We start from the raw sequence: 22,165 nt of genomic DNA on the forward strand, positions 1-22,165 counted from the left end.
GGGGGGGGGGGGGGGGGGGGGTGTGCACTCAATGCTCGATCACAGTAGGCGGACACGGCCCCGATTTTGGTCAGCCGACTGTTGGCGACAGCAGTCTACATGACGGAAAACGCTGTGGCCAATAGTATAAAGGAAGGATTACGCTGTCGCCAACAGTCGGCTGACCAAAATCGGTGCTGTGTCGGCCTAAGGTTTATTCGATTCACCCAAGTTTCACTGCACCTTCTGAACCTATTAACGGTGCAGAGCACCTCGGCTAGGGTGGCTAGAATTGCACTCAGGAACGATGCACCAGCGTTCAGTTTTCTTCTTCGTTTTAGAGTGCATCTTTACTACAGCTCACAAATGCATGACCCATGTAAAATTTAAAAAAATTACACCATCTTCCCGTAGGGGAACCCTGAGTAGTATGCGAAGCAGCTATGGGGTCGACTCAAGGCAGTTTTATCAGCTGTATAAACTTGGACATGCAGCAGAACCAGCAACGCGCAGAACCGTGGCCGACGCTGTCGGCGTTTTGCCCGCGTTCGCAGCGAACGCGCGCGGCGTTTATAATTGGTGACTGTTGCCGCTGCCTCTGGGGCGCCTACCGTCGCGCCTCTAACCTAAGCTGTTTCGCATTATCGCGCGCGGAGCCGCAGGTGTTGCCATTCGTTACGCAATCCGGAGAGGAGAGCAGCGTCGGACAGGAGAGGAGAAATGCCGAGAGGAGATGAGACAAGGAGAGGAGGGAAGGAGGAGGATGCGCATGGGAATCTCCATAGAATAGGGAATCTGCGACGGCGGTGGATGCACGCATGGATGCACGGCCCCGATGATGATGATGATGATGATTTATTGGCATCCCCTTTGAAACGGGGCGGCGACAAATAGTCACCTAGCCTGCTTGATTTAATCAGGTATACTACACATGTTCTTTATCTAGCATTTTTGTATACCCTCTCATTATCTTTCTTTTTCAAAAATTTAGCTTGTACCGCTGCCTATGATTTTAAGAGATCCGGTCGTATCCATCTTTTCCCTGCTTTTTTTCCACCAGTACTCTAATCGTCTCTTGCTGATCTCTACGGCTGATCTGTTTATGTTTCCTTCCACTTTAAACCCAAGCGCTTCTGGGAGTTGCACGTTACCTACGGTTCTCGCTGGGTGGAATCCCGTCGCATTCCATTAGGATGTCCTGAGTGGTCTCTGGATCTTTACTGCAGCATACACATGTCTCATCTAGTTCCGAATATTTGTTCCGATATGTTTTCGTCCTTAGGCAACCGGCTCGAGCCTCAAATAGCAAGGCACTGCCCTTGTGTTATCGTACAGATTTTCCCCGCGCCCCCTGCAGCAGCGCCCCTAGCGGCAGCAGCGCACCGAGGGACCCTGTCTGGCAAGGGAAACGCGCCGCGCTTTTCACACCTCCCAATTCTAGCTACCCTACCTCGGCCTTCGATTCCCCGAGGTACAGTGTACTAGAAGTATATACAGTGTACTTCTAGTACACTGTAACCCGGCGCTGAGCCATGCTCCCTCAAGGGCTGCAGAAGATAGCGTCAACCTTTCCCTTTCCTCACGAACCACTTACTACCCAATTCTAGCTACCCTACCTCGGCCTTCGATTCCCCGAGGTACAGTGTACTAGAAGTATATACAGTGTACTTCTAGTACACTGTATCTTGAGGTGCAGCGGTGCACCCTGCACCCCCGTGCTCGATTACACGGGGTGCAAGGCCTTTGCCGCCGCTGTGCAGTGCACCCTTGAACCTTGCACTGAGTGGGTGCAGCCTGGTACCCCATAACTGGCACCCCCATACACCTTTTCGTTTGTGGTGCCGTACACCTTTTCTGAATCGAACAAACCTCTAGAGTCTAGTGTGAATGAGCCTTGAGCGTATAGCGGAGCCTGTCAAGCAGGCGTCGGTGCGGTTTCGTACGCGTCATATCACATTATCATTATTTTTTGTGAGCCTGGCCGACGGCCTGCACGATGTTACGTCTCAACCTGGAAAAGCGCATTCCTTGGACGTATGACACGAGTGATGTCCATTCATCAGTGCGCGCACCGACAGCGACCAGGCGTGTGATTGACTGTGACGCGTTAACAAAGGAGCTCGCGTCGAGGCAACAACCACCATCGCCATCCGTGGATACGGTAATTACCGTGAAGATCACTCTGTCTAATCCTGATCCTTACAAGAGGGCCGTCACGCAGAGCCCGCTAATTGATGTAAGGGACAACGTCGACCAACACCGTGGGGACCGCGTCGAGCTCGGTTTTCCAGATGGCCACGCAGGTTCAAGAATGCGGCCTCCCCCCCCCCCCCCCCCCCCGCCCGGCGGCAACACTCCAATTGCTAGTAGGTACAGCGTTTGACCGCTGGCGCCACGCTGCGCCGCTCGCGCGTACCGCGTTTCTAGGTGGTTTCTTTCGCCGAGGGCGCTCGATCGCAATCATATGGTTTGCATGAATGCAAACATTGGTAGCGTGGCTTTATGGTTGAGTGGCTACGGCGCTCGCTTTGGGGTTCGAGTGGCTACGGCGCACGCTGGTTAGAATCCCGCCTGGGCTAGAATTTTTTTCTTAATATCACGCTTTTCTTTTTTTTCCCTCTCTGTTTGCCAGCGCGGTCGCTTGAACCCCGGTGCCACGGCGGCAGCCGTGGTGCCGGGCACCGACCCGAAGCGGCGGTCGTTGGGGTGTTGCGGAGCGCAGCGTAGCAACACCCCAAATAAAAAAATACTGCTTCAGTCAGGTAGACTGCTCCCTCCCTGATAGTGAGATCATATTTGGATCATCAAAACAGTGATGCGTTTATAATACCACCGATCCCAACAGCAGGATAGTCACCACCAGCCCAGCGTTTTCTCCGTCAACGCCTCCTCCGTTCCAACGGCGGCGGCTAGAAACATGGTACGCGCGAGCGGCGCAGCGTGGCGCCAGCGGTCAAACGCTGTACCTACTAGCAATTGGAAATACGCGGCCCGGCGGAACGGTGCGTCAACATGGGAGGGATGTTTCGACCGATTCGACGATTAGGATTGGCCGAGATACCGTCATCAGATTCCGTAGTTTAGTCTCCTAGGGAAGACGACTGTATTAAAAGCAGAGACTTGTGGTGCAGTGGAATGGTTCTGACGTGTCCTGATGGGAACTCAGACGTTTAATATGCTCCTGATGGTGTGGGCTTCCGTACCAGGGGCCAGTGTAAATAATGTAAATTAACCCCTTTTTTCCTTCATTCCTACTACCGGACGTACTCATTAATGGGCTTGGTGGATTCCTGGCCCAAACGCCACCTTGAGCCGCAACGACGACTACTTTTCCGGGAGGATGCTTCCAGGTTCATTGACGTAATTAAAGATCAAGAATGCCCCCCGGATTGGCTGACGAGGATTGAGCCCCTCGCAATATTAAATGAATTTTAAACATGACATGACCAGCCACAATGTGGCTGACCGCACATTATTTATGCATGTAAGTTTGAAAGTGCGTGTATATGCATTATTATGTATTGCTTTCATTGGAAAAAAATTGATGCAATTTGTGTTCGCTACGTGAAAGTTCCGGCAATTAAGAAAACAAAAATAGTTCATTGTCTGATGGGTGGAGCATCGGGCAACAGAATCCATGTTCGAAACCAGCCGTTAGACCAACTTGCGTCGGCGGTAGTGATGTCATTTCAAAATATAGAAATTTTGGGAGCACTGGAAAAATATCCTAACATATTTTAGCATTAGAGAAGTAAAAGTAACAGCAGAAGTAGTTGCATGTAAAGACGCGTTTATAAATGTTTTGCCACGATATGGAAATTCTATAACCCTCTTTCTTATTCGCTCAGAGATTCTTTGTCGCTTACCGGTTTGTCTCGTCTACCGAACATGAAATATGTGCACTTTTAATTTTATTAGGGAGGCGAGATTGCCGTACTGTGTGCACACTTCCGGAACTCTAGTTTTTCAGAGTGCAGGCGGAGTGTGTTTGCCACGTGGGCAATTATCAAACCGGTACTCATAAAAACTAGGTGAGACATGTGGCCGTGTTTAGACGTACGCAACGGTGGGAAATCAGCAGTCATTAGTATATAGCTTATCTTTTGCGATCCGCTTGAAACCAGTTAACGATAGATAATATCATTTCAAAATAGTTTTCATGCATTCCGTTAAAGGGCCCCTCACCAGGTCAGGCCATTTTGAGCCGATAAGCGCAGTGAATACAATGCGCGCTAACGATCATGTATGCTAAGTAGTATTACATCCCTACGCGCCACACAAATAGCTTAAATTTCAAACCAAACTGTCGATGGTGATGTTCTTTCTTTTTCTTTCAGAACTGCCACAATTTACAGGTATTGAAATGATCGATTTTATGGCGGCTGGCGGAACGGCATAAGCGATTAAGTAAAAGCATGTGCTGGTCGGGCTAGTCGCTGTAGCCGAACAGGAATGCGAGTTACAGAGCTGAGCGCAAAGCTCGGCGAGCTTGTATATTGTGGGTATTTTTCCTGTACTACTCGTCGCAATGGAGCAGTTGTTCGCCTTAACCGTTACGTTTTCTAGTACTCTTGTTTCAGCCAATGACACAGGGCGGTGCTAATTATGGACCGAGAGGCCATAGTTCAGCAGTCATAACGGGTAGGTGAAAACAGTGGCGGGATCATATGCGAGCCGCTGCCTACAGAATTAGTTGAACCGGGCTCTCACCAATTAGTTTCAGTTGTTTTGACCGCAGTGGTCCAATATCCGTCTAGCGAGCAATAAATGGCTTTATTTGTGAGACTTCAATATCCATGTTCGTCGAGGGCTAATGGTATGTACCTTTCGTGATCACTTTATCTTGACCCTTGCGCATTTTTCGTGCTTTCTACAAGTAAGGTGCTGCCTGCAAATGCCTCCGTGTAGCTTTTCAATTACATTCCTTTGAACGCTTTGGATTGAAGCTGTAGGCTGAGAGGTTACAGAATGGGTGCACATCAAGAAAAGGGAAGCGGAGTCGAGCACGGCAGATAATTGTATAGGCGGGCTGACGAAATTGGGAAATTGGCAAGCATAAGATGGTGCCAGTATGCACAAGAGAGCGTATTGTGCAATCGCTCGGAGAGGACGTTCGGACTTCATTTAACATGTATAGACCTATGAAGATGATGATGATGATGATGACAGATACAAGATACCCAAAGAGTATCGTAAGGTAGCATGTAAGGTACATGCTACCTTATGTATGTCTGTAAGATCCATCTTCGATACTGCACACACCTGCGCCCTGTAGTGGTATTTATCTATGTGTATTGCATGAAACTACAGCACACGGCACGTGCCAACTTCAACAAAATTGGTGATCAATGAAATAGACGGTCACAGAAAAAGAAAAACCGGTAAAATGACCTTAAAAAAACCGTGGGATGTCTATTTTGGAAAACTATATTCAGCGAAAAAAAAAATTGTTGAACAGAAGTAAAAACCGCAAAAAAAAATCATGGTATAATTGGCGTAATTGTAACCGCATTGGTTATGCCCTTATTCGGTAATTGTTAACAAGAGTTACTTTACATGGCTCCCATTGTGAACGCCACAACCACGTCGTGCAAAGCATATACGCGGATTTCTAAACCATCCACTGGAGCTCATGCGTATCAATTTCCACGTAAACTCTGACTCCGTTGTCGTGTCCGCTGCCGTTGCGTTGATGCGGGCGAATGACTGACGCCACTCCGATGTAGCCACGTACCCAAAAAGCCCCGTGTTTATTAGACAGCCGCTTTTTATCCCTTTTCCTCAGTGACGTCACAGAGCATGTGCACACGAGTGCTTGGTCAGATCAGAGATAACCGATAACAGTACACCGTTCCATATATCGCGTTGTGCAAAGCTATGGCAGATAGCAAGAATTCTTGTAGTAGCTGCGTTCGCACCAAGCAATAGTTCGGTGTTCTTACCAGCCACTACGTGACATTGCTCTTCATGTAAGCCCCATAATAAATAAAAAAAAAGTTTTATACCTTAGAAATGAACAAATTGTGTTATACGGCACTTAATACATTCTTTTAGATCGTTTTACGTTTCGTTGTTATCCTTTTGTGGTTTTTCATTTTCAGGGGGCCCGTCTCGGCGCCTCACGTGCACGCTCGCCCTGGGCTCGCGCGAACAAGAGCGTGGCCACGAGATGCGCAGAGCGATACATTTTGATTACCGAACCTCTTGCGTAGCTTTCCCAGCATTGCACGCGCACCTGAGGCCAGAACGCAGCTTACACGTGTCACATTCGAAAAAGGACATTGGACGCCCGCCAGAGAACAAGGAGACCGTGCGAACGCAAGTGCTGACTGTCGCCTTCAGCATCTGACGGAGCGCCGATATCATGGACATCGACTGCCTGCCGGACAGCCTTTTGCTGGAAGTCTTCCGACATCTCCAGTTCCAGGCCATATGCAAATGCTCACGGTAACTATGCTGTCCTTCTCATTTCAAAGCAGGCAACTTAGCGGCCTCTCCCGAAGGGTTCGTAATTGTGGATCGCCTTTTTGCAGAGAGATGCGTCTGCTTGTTGTACCATAGTCGTTGATCACAGCTCACTCTAGCTTGACAACCACCATACTGCGAGGTCGCGATTAGATTCTCGGGTGAGGAAGACTGATGGAAGCATGGAGGCGTTCTAAATAATTGTACTTCAGGTTCACTACAGTTTTAAAGGCGAAGGTTTCATAGCGGGACTTTGGTGACTGTGGCTGCTGCTCTTTCCGAATAGTATCGTTTGGAATTACGCAAAGCGTTACCAAGTGGACTAACGTGATCTATGTGCCTGTTGCAAGTGTGTGTGTGTGTGTGTGTGCGTGTGTGTGTGTGTGTGTGTGTGTGTGGTGTGTGTGTGTGGTGTGTGTGTGTGTGTGTGTGTGTGTGTGTGTGTGTGTGTGGTGTGTGTGTGTGTGTGTGTGTGTGTGTGTGTGTGTGTGTGTGTGTGTGTGCGTGCGTGTGCGTGTGTGTGTACGACAGAAGCAAAAGGACGGTAGATGGTGACGCTCCACGCGAATTTACGACATGCCGATTGCTGGGTTCTACACACCGTGTTCTGGACGAGCGCAAGCGATACCTATATGCATGTCGTGTGGTCTTTGTTATAACAACGATGATTTTTGCACTCCGACGATGAAACGTTGGTACAGGACCGATCATAAAGGCGGTACATTGTGGCTTCTGCGTAGCGTTAGCTGCTACGAGTGAAGTACTGCAGCGTCTCAAAGCGCGAGCTGCCACGAGGCAAACATGCCAGAAACTTGCACGCGACGCACGCACCGAACGTGTCAAGGACGTAGGTAGTTTTTGCCCGAGAGAAGCATAGGCGCGCAATCGTGGCCTAGTCGGTAAAGAAAAAAATTGCGGCAGAACCCATCTCACGACGACGGTCGACGGTAATGCGTTAGCATTGAATGAAAAATTGGAGGACGCTTCGCCTGAGTGGAACGCGATCTCGGGCCCCGTTCGCATCGCATTTTTCTTTGAGTCGGTTTCACTATAACACAGAACGTGGGAAACACCAAGCTTACCCCGATCCCCTTATAGTCGGCTGCACTTTAGACAGAAATGCATTGCTGGCCATACGTTTTTCCAGGGGGCAATATAAGTCGTCTTATATTAAAACTATAGTGAACTAGAATATACTAGTTCACTATAATTAAAGCGCAAAGGCCCCAGCACCTTCTTTTTATTATTTTATTAATTGTTTGCTATATATATTGCCTCGACGCACGCGCGTGTCCCAATTTGACCTGCCGAGGATGCGAGCGCCATGTGGATAGGATTTTCACAAGTAACCTACCCGAGCGCGCCGCTGTTGGTATGGTATAAATGCTGGAAAAGGGGGTTTGTGTTTGAGTTTCTTGATAACAGAATGATGTTTTCTCGTACATTCAAATTACAATCCGACGCCACCATGTCTGCAGGTTGTGGTTAAGTCGTACTTTACCATTTTTCTGACGGATTTTACTGTGAGAAATTCAATTTTTGTTCACTAACACCTTTCGCCGCGCGGAGGGCCTGCACGGTCGCGGTGGTTCGGGATGATTTTCTCCGCCACGGACGCCGACGCTGACGCCGGCACCGACGCTGACGCCGGGTTTTCTGCGACATGGGGCCCTTAACGCTGTCGCGTTAATATAGCGGCACGATGTACTGCCACCGTCGAAACGAGTTATATATGAGGCGTGTACTGCAACGGAACTCCTCTTTCTCGCTTCGATGATGATGATGATTTATTGGCATCCCCTTTGAAACGGGGCGGCGACAAATAGTCACCTAGCCTGCTTGATTTAATCAGGTATACTATACATGTTCTTTATCTAGTTTTTTTTTTTGTATACCTCTCATCATTCTTTATCTTTTTCAAAAATTTACCTTGTAGCGCTACCTATGATTTTAAGAGATCCGGTCGTATCAATCTCTTCCCTGCTATTTTTCCACCAGTACTCTAATCGTCTCTTGCTTATCTCTACGGCTGATCTGTTGATGTTTCCTTCCACTTTAAATCCAAGCGCTTCTGGGAGTTGCACGTTTCCTATGGCTCTCGCTGGGTGGATCCCGTAGCATTCCATTAGGATGTGCTGAGTGGTCTCTGGATCTTTACTGCAGCTTACACATGCCTCATCTAGTTCCGAATATTTGCTCCGGTATGTTTTGGTCCTTAGGCAACCGGCTCGAGCCTCAAATAGCAAGGCACTGCCCTTTGTGTTATTGTACAGATTTTCCCTTCTAATTTCTTTCTTCTCATTCTTGTAAGTCTCCATTGTCCTTTTTGTTTCCATTCGTTGCATCCAATTCACGGTCTCTATTTCTCTCACTTTCTTTCTGATGGCTCCTGGTTGTCTATTTACAGTTTCGATTATCCTGTACTTGATTGCCAACTTCCTTGACCTCTTCCTCCATTCTGTGTCCACGCTTTTCATGTAGAGATACTTGTGCACTTTAGCCGCCCATTTATTTTAATCCATGTTCCTGAGCCTTTCTTCAAAACTAATTTTGCACTGTGCTTCTCTGACTTCAAAAGAGGCCCAACCCATGTCACCCTGCACTGCCTCATTTGTGGTATTACCGTGGGCTCCCAAAGCCAACCGGCCTACTGATCTTTGGTTAACTTCCAAACCCGACAAGATATCCGATTTTAAGCATAGAATGGTATTTGCGAATGTTAGCGCTGGCACCATTACTCCTTTCCAGATTCCACGCACCACCTCATACTTATTGTGACCCCACAGTGCTCTGTGTTTCATTATTGCTGCATTCCGCTTCCCCTTTATTTTCAGATTATCTTGGTGGTTGCTTGAGTAATTCTTTCCTTCGTTTATGTGTACGCCGAGGTACTTGTATTGCTTCACTATAGGTATTACTTGCTGTTGAATTGACACCACGAAGTTACTCGTCTCTTCATTAAAGATCGTAATTCCTGATTTCTCTGTGCTAAACTTAAGGCCTAGATTTGTCGCTACATTCCCACAGATATTCGCAAGTATCTGTAAATCTTTTTTATTGTCCGCTAGTAGCACAATGTCGTCTGCGTACATCAGTCCGGGGAGCTTCTGTTGCACCATTTGTCCATTACGCATGTAGGATAAATCAAAACCTAATTCGCTGTTTTCCAGTCGTCTTTCTATACCCTTGACGTAAAGCGTGAACAACAATGGTGACAGAGGGCATCCTTGCTTCAATCCTTGGTGAATTCCCACCATTTCATTTCCTTTTCGACCTTCCCATACCACTTGTACTTGGTTGTCTCTATATATCTCCCTCAGCAGCTCCACGAAATCGTCATATATGCCTTCGTATTGAAGAATATCCCACAACAATTCCCTGTCTACGTTGTCATAAGCTCCTTTAATATCTAGAAATGCTATCCATAAAGGTCTTTTCTGAGCTACTGAAATCTCTATGCACTGAGTTAGTACAAACATATTGTCCTCTAAGCGTCTGCCTTGCCTGAACCCATTCTGTAGTTCCCTCAATAAATCGTTTTTCTCCACCCACTTCGACAGTTGTAATTTTATGGCTTGCATTGCCATTCTATATATCACCGACGTTACTGTAACTGGCCTGTACGAGCTCGTCTTATCCTTATCTCCTTTGCCTTTGTAGATGAGATTCATCTTTCTTTCACGCCATCCAACGGGAATTTTCTTTGTTCCAATCACTTGCTCGATGGCATTCCCTAAGTGTTTCATAAGAACACTCAGCGCCATCTGGCGCCGCTGCCGCGAAGCCTGCGCGTGGCCTCCTAAATGGATGGCGGGCCGGTGCGTGCGAACGCTGAGAAACGCGGCATGCGTCCGCTCCAGTCTTCATTCTGGACACGCTGCGCCATCCAGTGGCACAACCGAGAAGTCCGAGCGTGGCCTCCGAGACGAGAAACGTGGCGCGATGGTGCCTGCGATCGCTGAGGATTGTTCCCTCGCTTGATGCTCACTTAGTGGCACAAACACAGTGACGCAAGCTGGCGAGAGGTTCACTGAAGAGCGGGAGCTACCCAGCAGATACCCAGTGAATTCATGGCGCTGTTCGCTAAAGCGTTGGCGTTAAAGGCGTTCATTGAAAAGCGGCACGTACCCAGTGCATTTGTGGCGCACCCTGCAATGCGTCGGGTTGCCGTCCTTGAGGAACGTTTGTTGCGTGGTTTCGATTCCCCTATGCATCGGATAAATTTAAGGGATCTTTTTCTTCATTGTATAGCGGCACATTCCCAGTGGTACATACCTAGTTACCCTAGTTGGCGTCGAACACGCAAGATGGATGACGATTATTGTTTGGGGACAAGATAAGCCCAAAAGAGTGCAAACTTGAGACTACAACTAGAAGAGCGCGCGTTCTCACTTTCATCAGTCTAATATGTAATTTCCTTGTTATTTTTCGCGAGCGAGAGTGACGTTTCAGGGGATGAATAGCAGACAGCAGCAGCCTGCCAGAGTGGGTGAAACAGGCAAATAATGCTAAGTGCATTAAAAGCGCGCAGTTTCGTCCGAAAGGTAAAACATTGATTGTGATAGCAAATTATTAGACAACTATACGAAGTAAGGGTCGTATAGTTTTATCGTCCGCGTAAATTGCAGTAAACATTCGCTTACTAATTAACAAGCATCGTGTCACGCACACACAGTCAAACACGAAGAGATCAAGCTTGATTACCGCGGACATCCGCTGTCAGAACACTGACGTGATGAAGAGCGGCAGCAGCGGTTAGCGAGAGTTTCGTGCTGCTCCTATAGCTTCAGCGCGTCTCCGAGGTTGTGCAACAACCTCGGACGCTCATTGGGTTCTATGTTGCTTCTGGTCGTTGGGTACTTCGTTGGGGACGCTTCGGGTCCGAGGTTGCTTTACAGATCCCACAAGAGTTGAATTGAATTCTGGGGTTTTAGGAGCCAAAACCTTACATGCCAAAACCACGATTTGATTATGAGTCAAGCCGCAGTGGGGGACTCCGGATTAATTTTGACCACCAGGGGATCTTTAACGTGTCCCCAATGCACGGGAAACGGGCGTTCAGCCCAAGACTGAATATGGCAAGTTTCGCGAACCTTTACTGAGCCAACGTGGCCCAAATACGAAAAATTACTTTAGAAGTCGTGACCTCACACGGAAGTGTTGACGTTGGGTTTTCCGCGCGAAATTCAAGAAAACGTAACTTTGAGCTTCATTTTCTCTTCTAATAATTGACCTATTACAGTGTAATTAACGACGGCAGAGTTATTGTTTTGCTTTAGTGTCCCTTTAAGCGTGTCGTAGCATGGCGCCGTTAGTCTATAGACTGAGCGGCGGCAACTTGCGTTTCCGGCGCTGCGATGGTTTCGGCGCTTGAGGCAGACGCTACGAGGATACGCAAAGCTGGCATGTTAGTGTAGGAAATTGGAAGATGTTCAGTGATTTTAGGATGCAGCATAGATCCGGGCGTTGCGCTACCGACAACGCAGCTGGCGCGGAGTTCTGGGCTGGAGTTCTTTTTAATCGTTTTTAAAGGATTTGTTCGGAGCACGTTGCCGCCGTCGCCGCGATATTAGCGATGCCTTTTCCGAAATTGATTATAGGTCGGCAAAATTATCACTACTCCATTCAGATTCACCGAAAAAAAAATTTTTTTTTTATTCTTTAGGATTCACTCGGATTCAGACTCGTCAAAATTATATTCAGCTGGGCTCATTCGGCCTCATGAGTGATTTTGCCGACCTATAGGCTCTGTAGTAAAAGTAACGCAAGGAAATGGCTCAATTATCGCACCTTCCCTAATTTTCAGGCATTTCGAACGCACTTCTAGAAACTCGCGCATACCGACGTATGACAATACCATTTGTGCATTTCAGCGTGTGCCGACGGTGGAGGCGAGTGACTCGCGACTGGTCACTCCGGCGGGTGATCAATGTGACCTCGCAACCGCTGTCAGCTCTCCAGGTGTGGCACCTCGTCCGTGACAACGCTGGCGCCAACCTCGTCGAGCTGAAGATCACGGGGTTCAAAACAGCCACTGCACGTGGACCCACAGCCATGGTGTTCGGACACCTAAGAGACCACTGCCCTTCTCTCAAGGTTAGCACGCTACGGCTAGTATATATACACCGGGGTATATATATATATATATATATATATATATATATATATATAAAGCTAATCCGACCTGCGTACATTGAGCTGTGGCACCTCAGATGGGTAGAAACTGAAATTAAAATTACGTTCTGGGGTTTTACGGGTGCCAAAACCGCGATTTGATGATGAGGCATGCCGTAGTGGAATGATACGGATTAATTTTGACCAGTTGGGGTTCTTTGGCGTGCACCCAATGCACGTTAACCGCCAAATGCAACAGGAGCTAGGAGCTGTTCAGCGATTACACGTGATATCCCGAAACACTCAAAAGGTCATCGGTCGTTTAAAAACACGGTATCTGGATTATCCACACCAAGGCCTTAAGCTTTTTAACCGGAATTACTAAAGAAAGACATTTTTTAATAAGTTAAGCTGTTTAAATTAGGAGTTTAAACGTCTTATAGAAGAGTAAATAATTTAAGCGGCAATCACACCGGACGCCTTCATTTTTGGTGTGGCTACACCTGGCGCGTAGCGGCGCTGCCTGTACAGCACGCCGCGGGACAACCACGCTGTTACAATTACTGAAATACAGTTATGCTGGCATGGAAGCTTTCTATAAAACATATTACCGTGGCTCAGAATGCGCGACGAGGTCAAAAGCGTAACCCAAACTTGGCCGAAATTTCTCAGCCAAGCTTAATAAAAACGAGGAAGAAATGCAACACCCTCCACACCCCCTTCGAGCCTTCGTCTACCCAGTGGGCACCTACTTTCCACACTTACTCGTGTGACCATACAGGACCCACACACTCAAAACTCGCGCATTTACCGTTTCACGTTTGCCAGCAGTTGTCGTCCCAAATAAACAGCTTCGCAATAAGAAAATCCTCCCCTCACGTTTCGCAGGTCTTGCAGCTGACTGACGCTTGGCTGGAACGTTCTCTGGCGGACCTCACCACCAGGCTCACGCACCTGTCATTGAAGAGGTCTCTCTTTATTACCGACGTCTTTCGAGACAAACGGGAACCGTTGGCGGTCAGCTCCCTGCGGTTTCTTGACCTGGCCAACTGCATCTTCTTGCCGTGGTTCGACATGGCTTCACTTACACAGTTTCATTCGCTGCGCGGCCTGGTGCTCGAAGGCTGCTACCCACTCCTCGCCACTAGCTTTGCCCCGAGCAGGCCGATGATCACCAACCTTGTCCTGCTCAACATCGAGCGCATCTTCGTCTGCAACCGGGAGGTGCAGGTGGTGCTCCTTCAGGGCGCCAACCTCCAGTATCTGTTTCTGGGCCACACAGGCTTCGATGGGGAGGTGTTCGAAACGGTTTGGCGCCTCCTGAGAAACCAACGCCCGCTCCGCCTCACCCACGTCTGCCTCAGGTGCACGCAGATACAGGAGCTGCATTTGAACAAGCTCCTACAGATGACGCCCCGGTTGCAGTGGTTAGCCGCGACGAGTGCCGACATGTCGCCTGCCGCCAAGGAGCACGTGGAACAGTACCTACCCAGTTCCTGTCAGTACCTGGAGGTGGGACCCGGCAACCCGCGCAGCGCGGCGTTCTGTGGCCACTCCGTGCCCTTATAAAAATTTCTCTCAACATGTTTTAGACCGCTTTTAGACTATTGTTACTAGAACCTACCAACAGTCAATAGAAATCCTTCCATCGGTCTTTAGGCTTCCTAACAACTCCCTAGTAACACCCTAGAAGCAATTGGCCACCAACATTATTTAGAAACATGCTCATAGGTTGTCTGTGAACTTCCTACTAACTGTGTAGAAACACGTTTCTTTAGACCTCCTATTAGCATTCATTAAATTGAAGCATGTTCATAGGCTATCTGTAAACGTCCTATTAAAAATTTACTAGCGCTTTCTTTAGACACCCTAGTAACATTGTTCTAACAATTGGCCACCAACATTGAATAGAAGCATGTTTGTATACTTTGTCAACATCCTACCAGCTTTCTACTGACAGTTTTTAGGCCTCATTATGACTGAATTATTTCAAACCTCCTACCAACATTTTCCCTTTACACAATCTAGAAACATTGTCCAGAGTTGGTCACAGTATGTGAATAAAAACATGTTCAACGCTGCTTATAAATTTATGCTAACCTGAAAATTTATAACTTTAGATCACCCAGTACACCAGCACACCACCCTATAATGCTCAGAGCCGCAACTATTAATTTCATTTATTGGACGCTATTAACGTCTGTCACCTTATGTATATATTTACGGGATCTTATTGGAGTATTGATAAATATCTAAGCTCTTGACGCGATGTGCAGCTGAAGCCACAGGTTGCGAAAGGAGCTACTGAAAATAAAGGTCTGACAAATTGGAAGCGTTGCGAAGATTGCATCACACATTTATTACATTATTCAATCAGTCAAACTTGGGAACCGCAGAAATGAGACTGTAGTTATGCGAAGCAGCTTCAGCATTCTGGGCGTTAGTTGTAGTTGCACCTTAGATATTATGGAAATGTTTCTTTTTGTGAGATTGTTGCTGTGAGATCCTTGGCGTTGTATCCTTTAAAAAAAGGGAGTAGCAGTTAGGCAAGAGCAAAGAATTAGTTCATGATTGTCACAAAAGAGCGCGTAATCCAAGCGCGCGCCGCGTGTCACGCAAGCCAGCGAAAGAACACGCCGGCCCCGCGGCAACTTCAACAGAGGCGGACAGCGCCTACGCCTCAAACAGCAACGCTAACAACGGCGCCGAAACGTCTGGAAGAGACTCGACGGAGCGACGTTAACCGGAGAGAGAGAGAGAGAGAGAGCACGCGCGCGCCGAGACACCTTCTCACCCGGCGAGTCGACAGACATAACTACAGCGTGAGCGCGCGTCAACAGGATGAGTCATCACCCCCCCTCGAGAATGTTCCGACAGCAGCGGTCGAAGGTACGAGAAAAGACGCGAAGCGTTGGCCATGCTACGAGATCACGACACCGATAGGAAAGTTCGAGAACGCCTGTGGGAGCTATATAACCGCCGTGCGAGAATCAGATGGAGGAATCCAGGAATTCGGGAATTCAAGAATTCAGTCCGCACAGGTGAAGTGATGTAACGTGAAGACCGAGCGTCTGCGGAAGAAGGGGATTCCCCGGCAAGCTAGTCGACGAGTTCATCGAGCGTCTGCATTTCCGGAAGAAGTTCTTTCTTCGAGATTTGCTCGAGCTACGCCGAGATCGTCTGACTCCAAGACCAACCAGCACGGTGAATACGATTGGACACTTAGTGTTCCTTTTCATTTTGTACTTTACGTGTTGGACTCTTAGTGCTTGTCGTGTATTATTTTCTTGTGTTTGTTAATACCCATCTGATTTGTATTGTGTTGTATCTAGCCTAAGTGTGCAAGTGTGTGTGTAACTGCCTTGTGTGAAGAATATATTTTGTTGTGTTTTGACAACTCTGGGCTCTGACTCGGTCTTTGGACAGCAACCGGCGTTCGCTGGCGCACCAGAGGGCCCATTCTTAATTGTCCTTGCTTTCGTGGGATTATTTTCGGAAGCTGATAATTCGGCTTTGGAATTTAGTCCGGCGTCTGCGCCTCGTTCACCGGGGTCTGTGACAATGGTCATACATTATTTACCCCAAATTAAGTCATCGCGACCTCTGTCAGAACCTCGTGTTTGTACGCTTCGCGTTTATAGCCAATTCAAGCGAACCGCATGACGCGCAATAGTTCGTTTGTAAAAAGATCATTTTTAAAACATTTCACGTCACTGCATTTCGCGCTCGTAACAACCTGCCAAAATGCGGTATAAGAAACTGAAATAAAAAAAATGTTTATCAAAATGATGGAAAAGCACTTACGTTTTTTTATAAGGAGACAAAACTTCGGTGCAGCTGATGACCAGTGAGGTGCTCAACGCAAACCTGGACGTCGGGCCCGCTGATTACTAGCGAATGTGTTCGCTCGTATTTTTTTTTATTGCTCATTTGTTCTTCGAAATAATTTTGTCACGTTAATGTCATTTTCATATAGGGATGTTGAATTTCCCGCGTTCATCCTACAAGAAAGAAGAGAACGAGCATCGGGCCAGGGAGCGCGTGAGCGCGTTCGAAGGGACTAGCCTGCTTTCTTGGACGTTCTGGGCTGAGGTGGACGCTAATAAACGCCTCTCTGAGTCTCGAGTTTTTGTCGGCTGTTCCATGTGCCACGTATTCTAATATTTGGTGCCGAAGAACCCGGGAGGCAACAGCCGGGAGCTACCGTCAAGGGACTTCGCTGGTGGCTACCGACTGGAACCACTGCCACGAACCACGGAGGTATACGGATCAGCGGACCGCCATGGATAAGCTCAAGTTGAAGCGAGCCACAAGAAGGGCCCAAAACACCAGGATCATTCAAGAGTCAAGTGCGGTGCAAGAAAACAATGCCGCGACATTGCGACAGATTGACTGTATTTACGAGCGGCTCAAGAATAATAACGATGAATTGAAGAAGATTAATGATGAATTAGAAAGCCACATAAGTGACGAGGCATTCGAGGCGGATTACGCAACCGTAATTGAGTATGAGGACAACGCGACCTGCATCTTAGCCGAGCTCCAGAGCAAGCGCCGCCAGCAGTCCGAAACCATTGTCATCGCCAGTCGATGTTCGCGACATGCCGGTGGCCACAGGGCATTCTGAAAGGCCAGGAGTCAAGTTGCCGAAGCTGGTAATTAATGCTTTCGACGGTGATCTGAGCAAATGGACGCGTTCTGGGAGCAATTCGACCAGATCATCAACCAGAACGGAACTCTTACAGCTACCGACAAATTCAACTACCTGAGGTTATTTTTGAAAGGAGACGCGGCGACAGCTATAGCGGGGCTGCCTACCACCGAAGCGTGTTACGTTGACGCCTTGGACATGCCAAAAAGACGTTTCGGGGACAAGAAGCGGTTGGAGCAGGAGTATTTCTCAAGGCTTCGAAGGCTCACTCCTGTGCGTTCTTCTAATGAAGTAACAAAACTTCGCAAGTTGTACGGCCAGGTGCTCATTAACACGCGGGGACTGGAGGCGCTTGGCGTGAGCAAGTCGTCTTTCTCGTCGATGCTATGCGACGTTCTGCTCAGGGCACTGCCACGTGACATTGTCGTAGCGTATCACAGATCTTGCGCTACACAAGCTGCAAGTTCCGCCAATGACAACGTTCAGCAAGCCACGGAGTTAGAGCGACTGCTGCAGTTCGTCTCTATTGAACTGGAAAGCCTAGAAAAGAGTGACTTTGGGGAGCAAAAAGTGTATGACGAGGCGACTCATCCTAGAGACAATAAGAACCGCCGGTTTGACAGTGCGATCCCAACGTCATCAGTGCTTCATAACCAAGCTTCAAAACCACCTCCGGATACGGGCTGCATTTTCTGCAAGTCAACGCAGCATTTGACGGAGTCTTGCCGTACAGACCTATCGCTGTCAGAGAAGAAGAAACTTCTCGCCGCCGACATGCGGTGCTTTCGATGCACCATTAAAGGCCACCGTGCAAGGGATTGCAGACGGAGAATTGCGTGCTCCGGCTGCAGAGGTCGTCATGCGTCTAGTATTTGCGACCCAGATAAACTAAACCGAAAGGCCTATGAAGACGTGAAAGGCAGCAGTACGACTGTATGCGCGGCTACAACTAAGAGCAACGAAAGGAGTGACACTTTGACGTGTGTGCTCCTACAGACTTTCCGAGCATGGGCAGTGACAGATTATTCATGCCGTTACATCAGAGGCGTGTTCGACGGAGGAAGTGAACGTACGTTCGTAACAGAAGCTCTTTCAAGGCGGTTAAAGTTGAGGTGTCTTGGCTTTAATTGATACCATAGCAATAAACACTTTCGCCAGTGTCAGCAGTTGCACACCGAAAGATTTCGCATCGTTGAGCTTCACCTCCGAAGTCAGCATTCCGACGTTGAAGTTGCATTGAGAGCCGTCGAGATACCCCACATTTGCCACGACAGATCAGCCAACACGATGACTTCTTCGTTCGTCACATCATTAAAACAACCGGGCACGATATCGCCGATGAACTGATCCACCCGTCCATTGAAAGAGAAAACGGAGTAAGTGTACTAATTGGCTCAGACCAGATGTGGGCGGTAATGACAGGTGAACTCTCCAGACCGGGAAACGAGGAAACACTCATCGCTATGAACTCAAAGCTCGGATGGATCTTTCAAGGGAGCACCGAGCACTTGTCGTCAAAGCCAATCAACTCACCAGTCATGAATCTGCAAGCAAGCCAGCCGTCTGCAGAAGATGAGCAGTCGTTGAGTCTGCTGGAGTTGCTCCAGAGAGAAGTCGACAAGCTGACAGCCACACTGGAGAACCTGTCGAAGCAGCATGATCACTTGCTTGTGGAGAGGGACAGCCAGGCTCGCCAGCTTGCCCTGCTCACTGAAAAACTCAAGGAAAAGGATAAAGATACACAGACTGCCCACTTCACATGCCGAGCTACATAATCACAGATTGACAAGCGGCAAGACAACCGAAACAGCAAGGAGAGTGATGTCGTGAGGCTCACATGCCGAGTGAGAGAGATGGAAGCAGAAGCTGCATCAGCAGCCGAGTCCCATTCCCACCTCCTGCATGAGAACCAAAGACTTCATAAGAACTTTACACTTTTGGCGAAAGATCACAAGAACATGTCATCTGACTTGGAGAATGATGTACAACAGAAGAAAGACCTTGAACTTCAAATCCAGCAGTATGTGATTAAAGTGGCCAAAACAAAAGAGCTCAGACATGCGCGCAAGGCTCGTCGAGCAAGTGGAATCGCTTCAGGACCAGCTCGCCAAAGAACAAACTGTCAAAAATCAGATTTCTGGGCACTTGAGGCGCCTAGAGGAGGATCTTTCTCTGGCACGTACCGAAGTAGCTACGGCTCGCTCCGACGCAACCAGTCTGGAGCGCTTGCTTGCCACATCTCTGGAGCAGCGCTGCCAGACAGACATTGCCCTCGAAAGGATCTCTACCGAGATGGAAAACATGAAGCAGGAGGTGCAAGCAGGAGCCACGAGTAGGGCAGCCCAAAATGAAGAGAACAGTTTTCTCAGAAGCAATCTGTCAGAGTTTGAGCATGCGGTGGAGCAACTAAAGCAACAAGTCATCAGGGAGCAATATGCAAGGATGATTGAAGTCTACGCAGGAGAAGATGGACACGTTCGCTCTTGCAAGATAAAGCGACAAGACGGCCTCGTGACAAGGGCCATCCAAAGACTGTTTCCGCTTGAACAACAGGCATGATCGCACTTCGCGGCCGGAAATGTGTTGAATTTCCCGCGTTCATTCTACAAGAAAGAAGAGAACGAGCATCGGGCCAGGGAGCGCGTGAGCGCGTTCGAAGGGACTAGCCTGCCTTCTTGGACGTTCTGGGCTGAGGTGGACGCTAATAAACGCCTCTCTGAGTCTCGAGTTTTTGTCGGCTGTTCCGTGTGCCACGTACTCTAATAGGGATATACTCGCGGACAACTTTCTGTGGCTATGAAGGGAAACCTAAGGAGACAAAGCGAGCACAACTGAGAGCGCTTCTAAAAAGAATCCCTTAATTGTTTTAATCCACGTAGTTTAGGCTGGGCAAGAGAAAACAAACAGCTTATTAGTAACAGTTAAATAAGACATAACACACCACTGAGTGTAAATGTTTACTTATTTAGCGGCTTTTTCCTTCCGATCCAGGCCAAACGCGAAACTGTCGCACGTGGAAGCTGCGTCGATTCAGCGTCTTGTCCGAGCAACCAAAAGCACTGTCAAACGCTGCCGGACTACTTGGCGCGGTAATATGTGCAGCAGCCACGCGCTTGTACTTTTATGGCTACGTCATCAATTTCATAAACGCGGTGTTTGCAGCCAACGGCTATTTGAGGCGGCTTATCGATGTCGCCGATTTTACGATGGATCATATCCATGTCATAAATCAGGTAATTGAGAAATCTGCGGAGTACAATAAACCTCTCTATATGGCTTTCATAGATTATGAAGAGGCATTTGGTTCAGTAGAGATACCAGCAGTCATAGAGGCATTGCATAATCAAGGAGTACAGGAGGCATGCGTAAACATATTGGCAAATATCTACAAGGATTGCACAGCAACTTTGGTTCTCCAGAAGAAAAGTAGAAAGATACCTACCAAGAAAGGGGTCAGGCAAGGAGACACAATCACTCCAATGCTATTGAGTGAGTGAGTGAAATAACTTTCACTCCAATGCTATTCACTGCAGGCTTAGAAGAAGCATTCAAGCTCTTTCACTGGGAAGGCTTGGGAGTGAGCATCAACGGCGAATACCTGAGCAATCTTCGGTTTGCAGATGACATTGTCCTATTGAGCAATAACGGGGACGAATTACAGCAAATGATTGAGGACCTTAATCGAGAAAGTGTAAGAATTGGGTTGAAGATGAATATGCAGAAGACAAAGATAATGTTCAATAGCCTGGCAAGGGAACAAGAATTCAGGATCGCCAGTCAGCCTCTAGAGTCTGTAAAGGAGTACGTTTGTCTAGGTCAATTACTCACAGGGGACCCTGATCATGAGAAAGAAATTCACAGAAGAATAAAATTGGGTTGGAGTGCATACGGCAGGCATTACCAAATCCTGACTGGGAGCTTACCACTGTCGTTGAAAAGAAAAGTGTACAATCATTGCATTCTACAGGTGCTAACATATGGGGCAGAAACTTGGAGGTTAACAAAGAAGCTCGAGAACAAGTTAAGTACCGCACAAAGAGTGATGGAACGAAAAATCTTAGGACTAACGTTAAGAGACAGGAAGAGAGCGGTGTGTATCAGAGAACAAACGGGGATAGCCGATATTGGCGCTGGAACCCTCCCCTGAGGCCGACTTAACCCCCCCTTTTGTTTAACCCCTTTTCTTTCCTTACGCATTTGAGTACTGCAACTAAGATGTAAGACGCGCAATCGTCTGCACACTCGCCAAAAGCGCATTTTATTGGCAATTTCCCGTGAAGAAATCGAAATTAGTGCTGTTTAGATGGTATTTGCAAACTGCAACCCCCCCCCCCCCCCCCCCCTGGCAGAGATCCTGGGTGCGCTACTGCCCGTAACAAAGCACCTATATTCGTCAACACAATCAACGTCTGCACATTTATGTCGCTCATAACTGACAGTACAATTAGTTTTGCCGACGGCGTTGGTAGCGATGAGAAAACACCGAAGCGAAGTGAAGCGTCTCTACGAAGCGTCTCTACGAAACACCGAAGCGTCTCTACGAAGCGGCTCGCAAAGGCGAGCCGCTTCGTAGAGACGATTGCTGCGGCGGCTGCGCTGACCGCTTGCGAGCCAAAATCACGCCAACGATTAACTATATCGCACAACGTTTCATAACATGCACACTTTCGAGGTCACTTTACTCTAAGAGTTATCTCTTGTCAGAAAGAATTGAGCCGATTTTGTGCCGACGTCAGCGGCGAACGAGGCCAGCGTCTCGACCAGGGAGAGAGAGAGAGAGAAAAAAAAAAAAAAAAAAGCACCGGGACGATCGGAGCGGTAACGATGCTAACTGAACGCTAGGCTATTTGAGGCAAAACTGTTACGGTGACGTAGCGTTTTCTTGGTTATTTACAATCCTTCCTTGATGTCAATGTCGCGAGGTGCTGCGCCTTTGCGGGTGGCTGCGCGCACGTA

At 48.1% G+C, this 22,165-nt stretch overlaps 1 protein-coding gene across 3 annotated transcripts in view; it reads left to right on the forward strand.

Moving 5' to 3' along the window:
* The window catches only part of LOC119450974 (F-box/LRR-repeat protein 12), an 82,804-nt gene extending 67,386 nt beyond the window's left edge, over nucleotides 1-15,418 (forward strand). Inside the window, exons 1-3 of one of the 3 annotated variants that reach the window (XM_037714412.2) lie at nucleotides 6,118-6,426; nucleotides 12,318-12,540; nucleotides 13,447-15,418. In XM_037714412.2, the coding sequence (XP_037570340.2) occupies nucleotides 6,344-6,426; nucleotides 12,318-12,540; nucleotides 13,447-14,127 (987 nt within the window). In that variant the 5' untranslated portion in view covers nucleotides 6,118-6,343 and the 3' untranslated portion in view covers nucleotides 14,128-15,418. Of the gene's footprint in view, nucleotides 1-6,117; nucleotides 6,427-12,317; nucleotides 12,541-13,446 lie in introns of those variants that run through there. The other 2 variants (XM_049658671.1, XM_049658656.1) reach the window with 2 other exon arrangements.
* Nucleotides 15,419-22,165: the final 6,747 nt, after the last annotated feature.

Source organism: Dermacentor silvarum, chromosome 1 (genome assembly GCF_013339745.2).
Source record: "Dermacentor silvarum isolate Dsil-2018 chromosome 1, BIME_Dsil_1.4, whole genome shotgun sequence".
NCBI lineage: Eukaryota > Metazoa > Arthropoda > Arachnida > Ixodida > Ixodidae > Dermacentor > Dermacentor silvarum.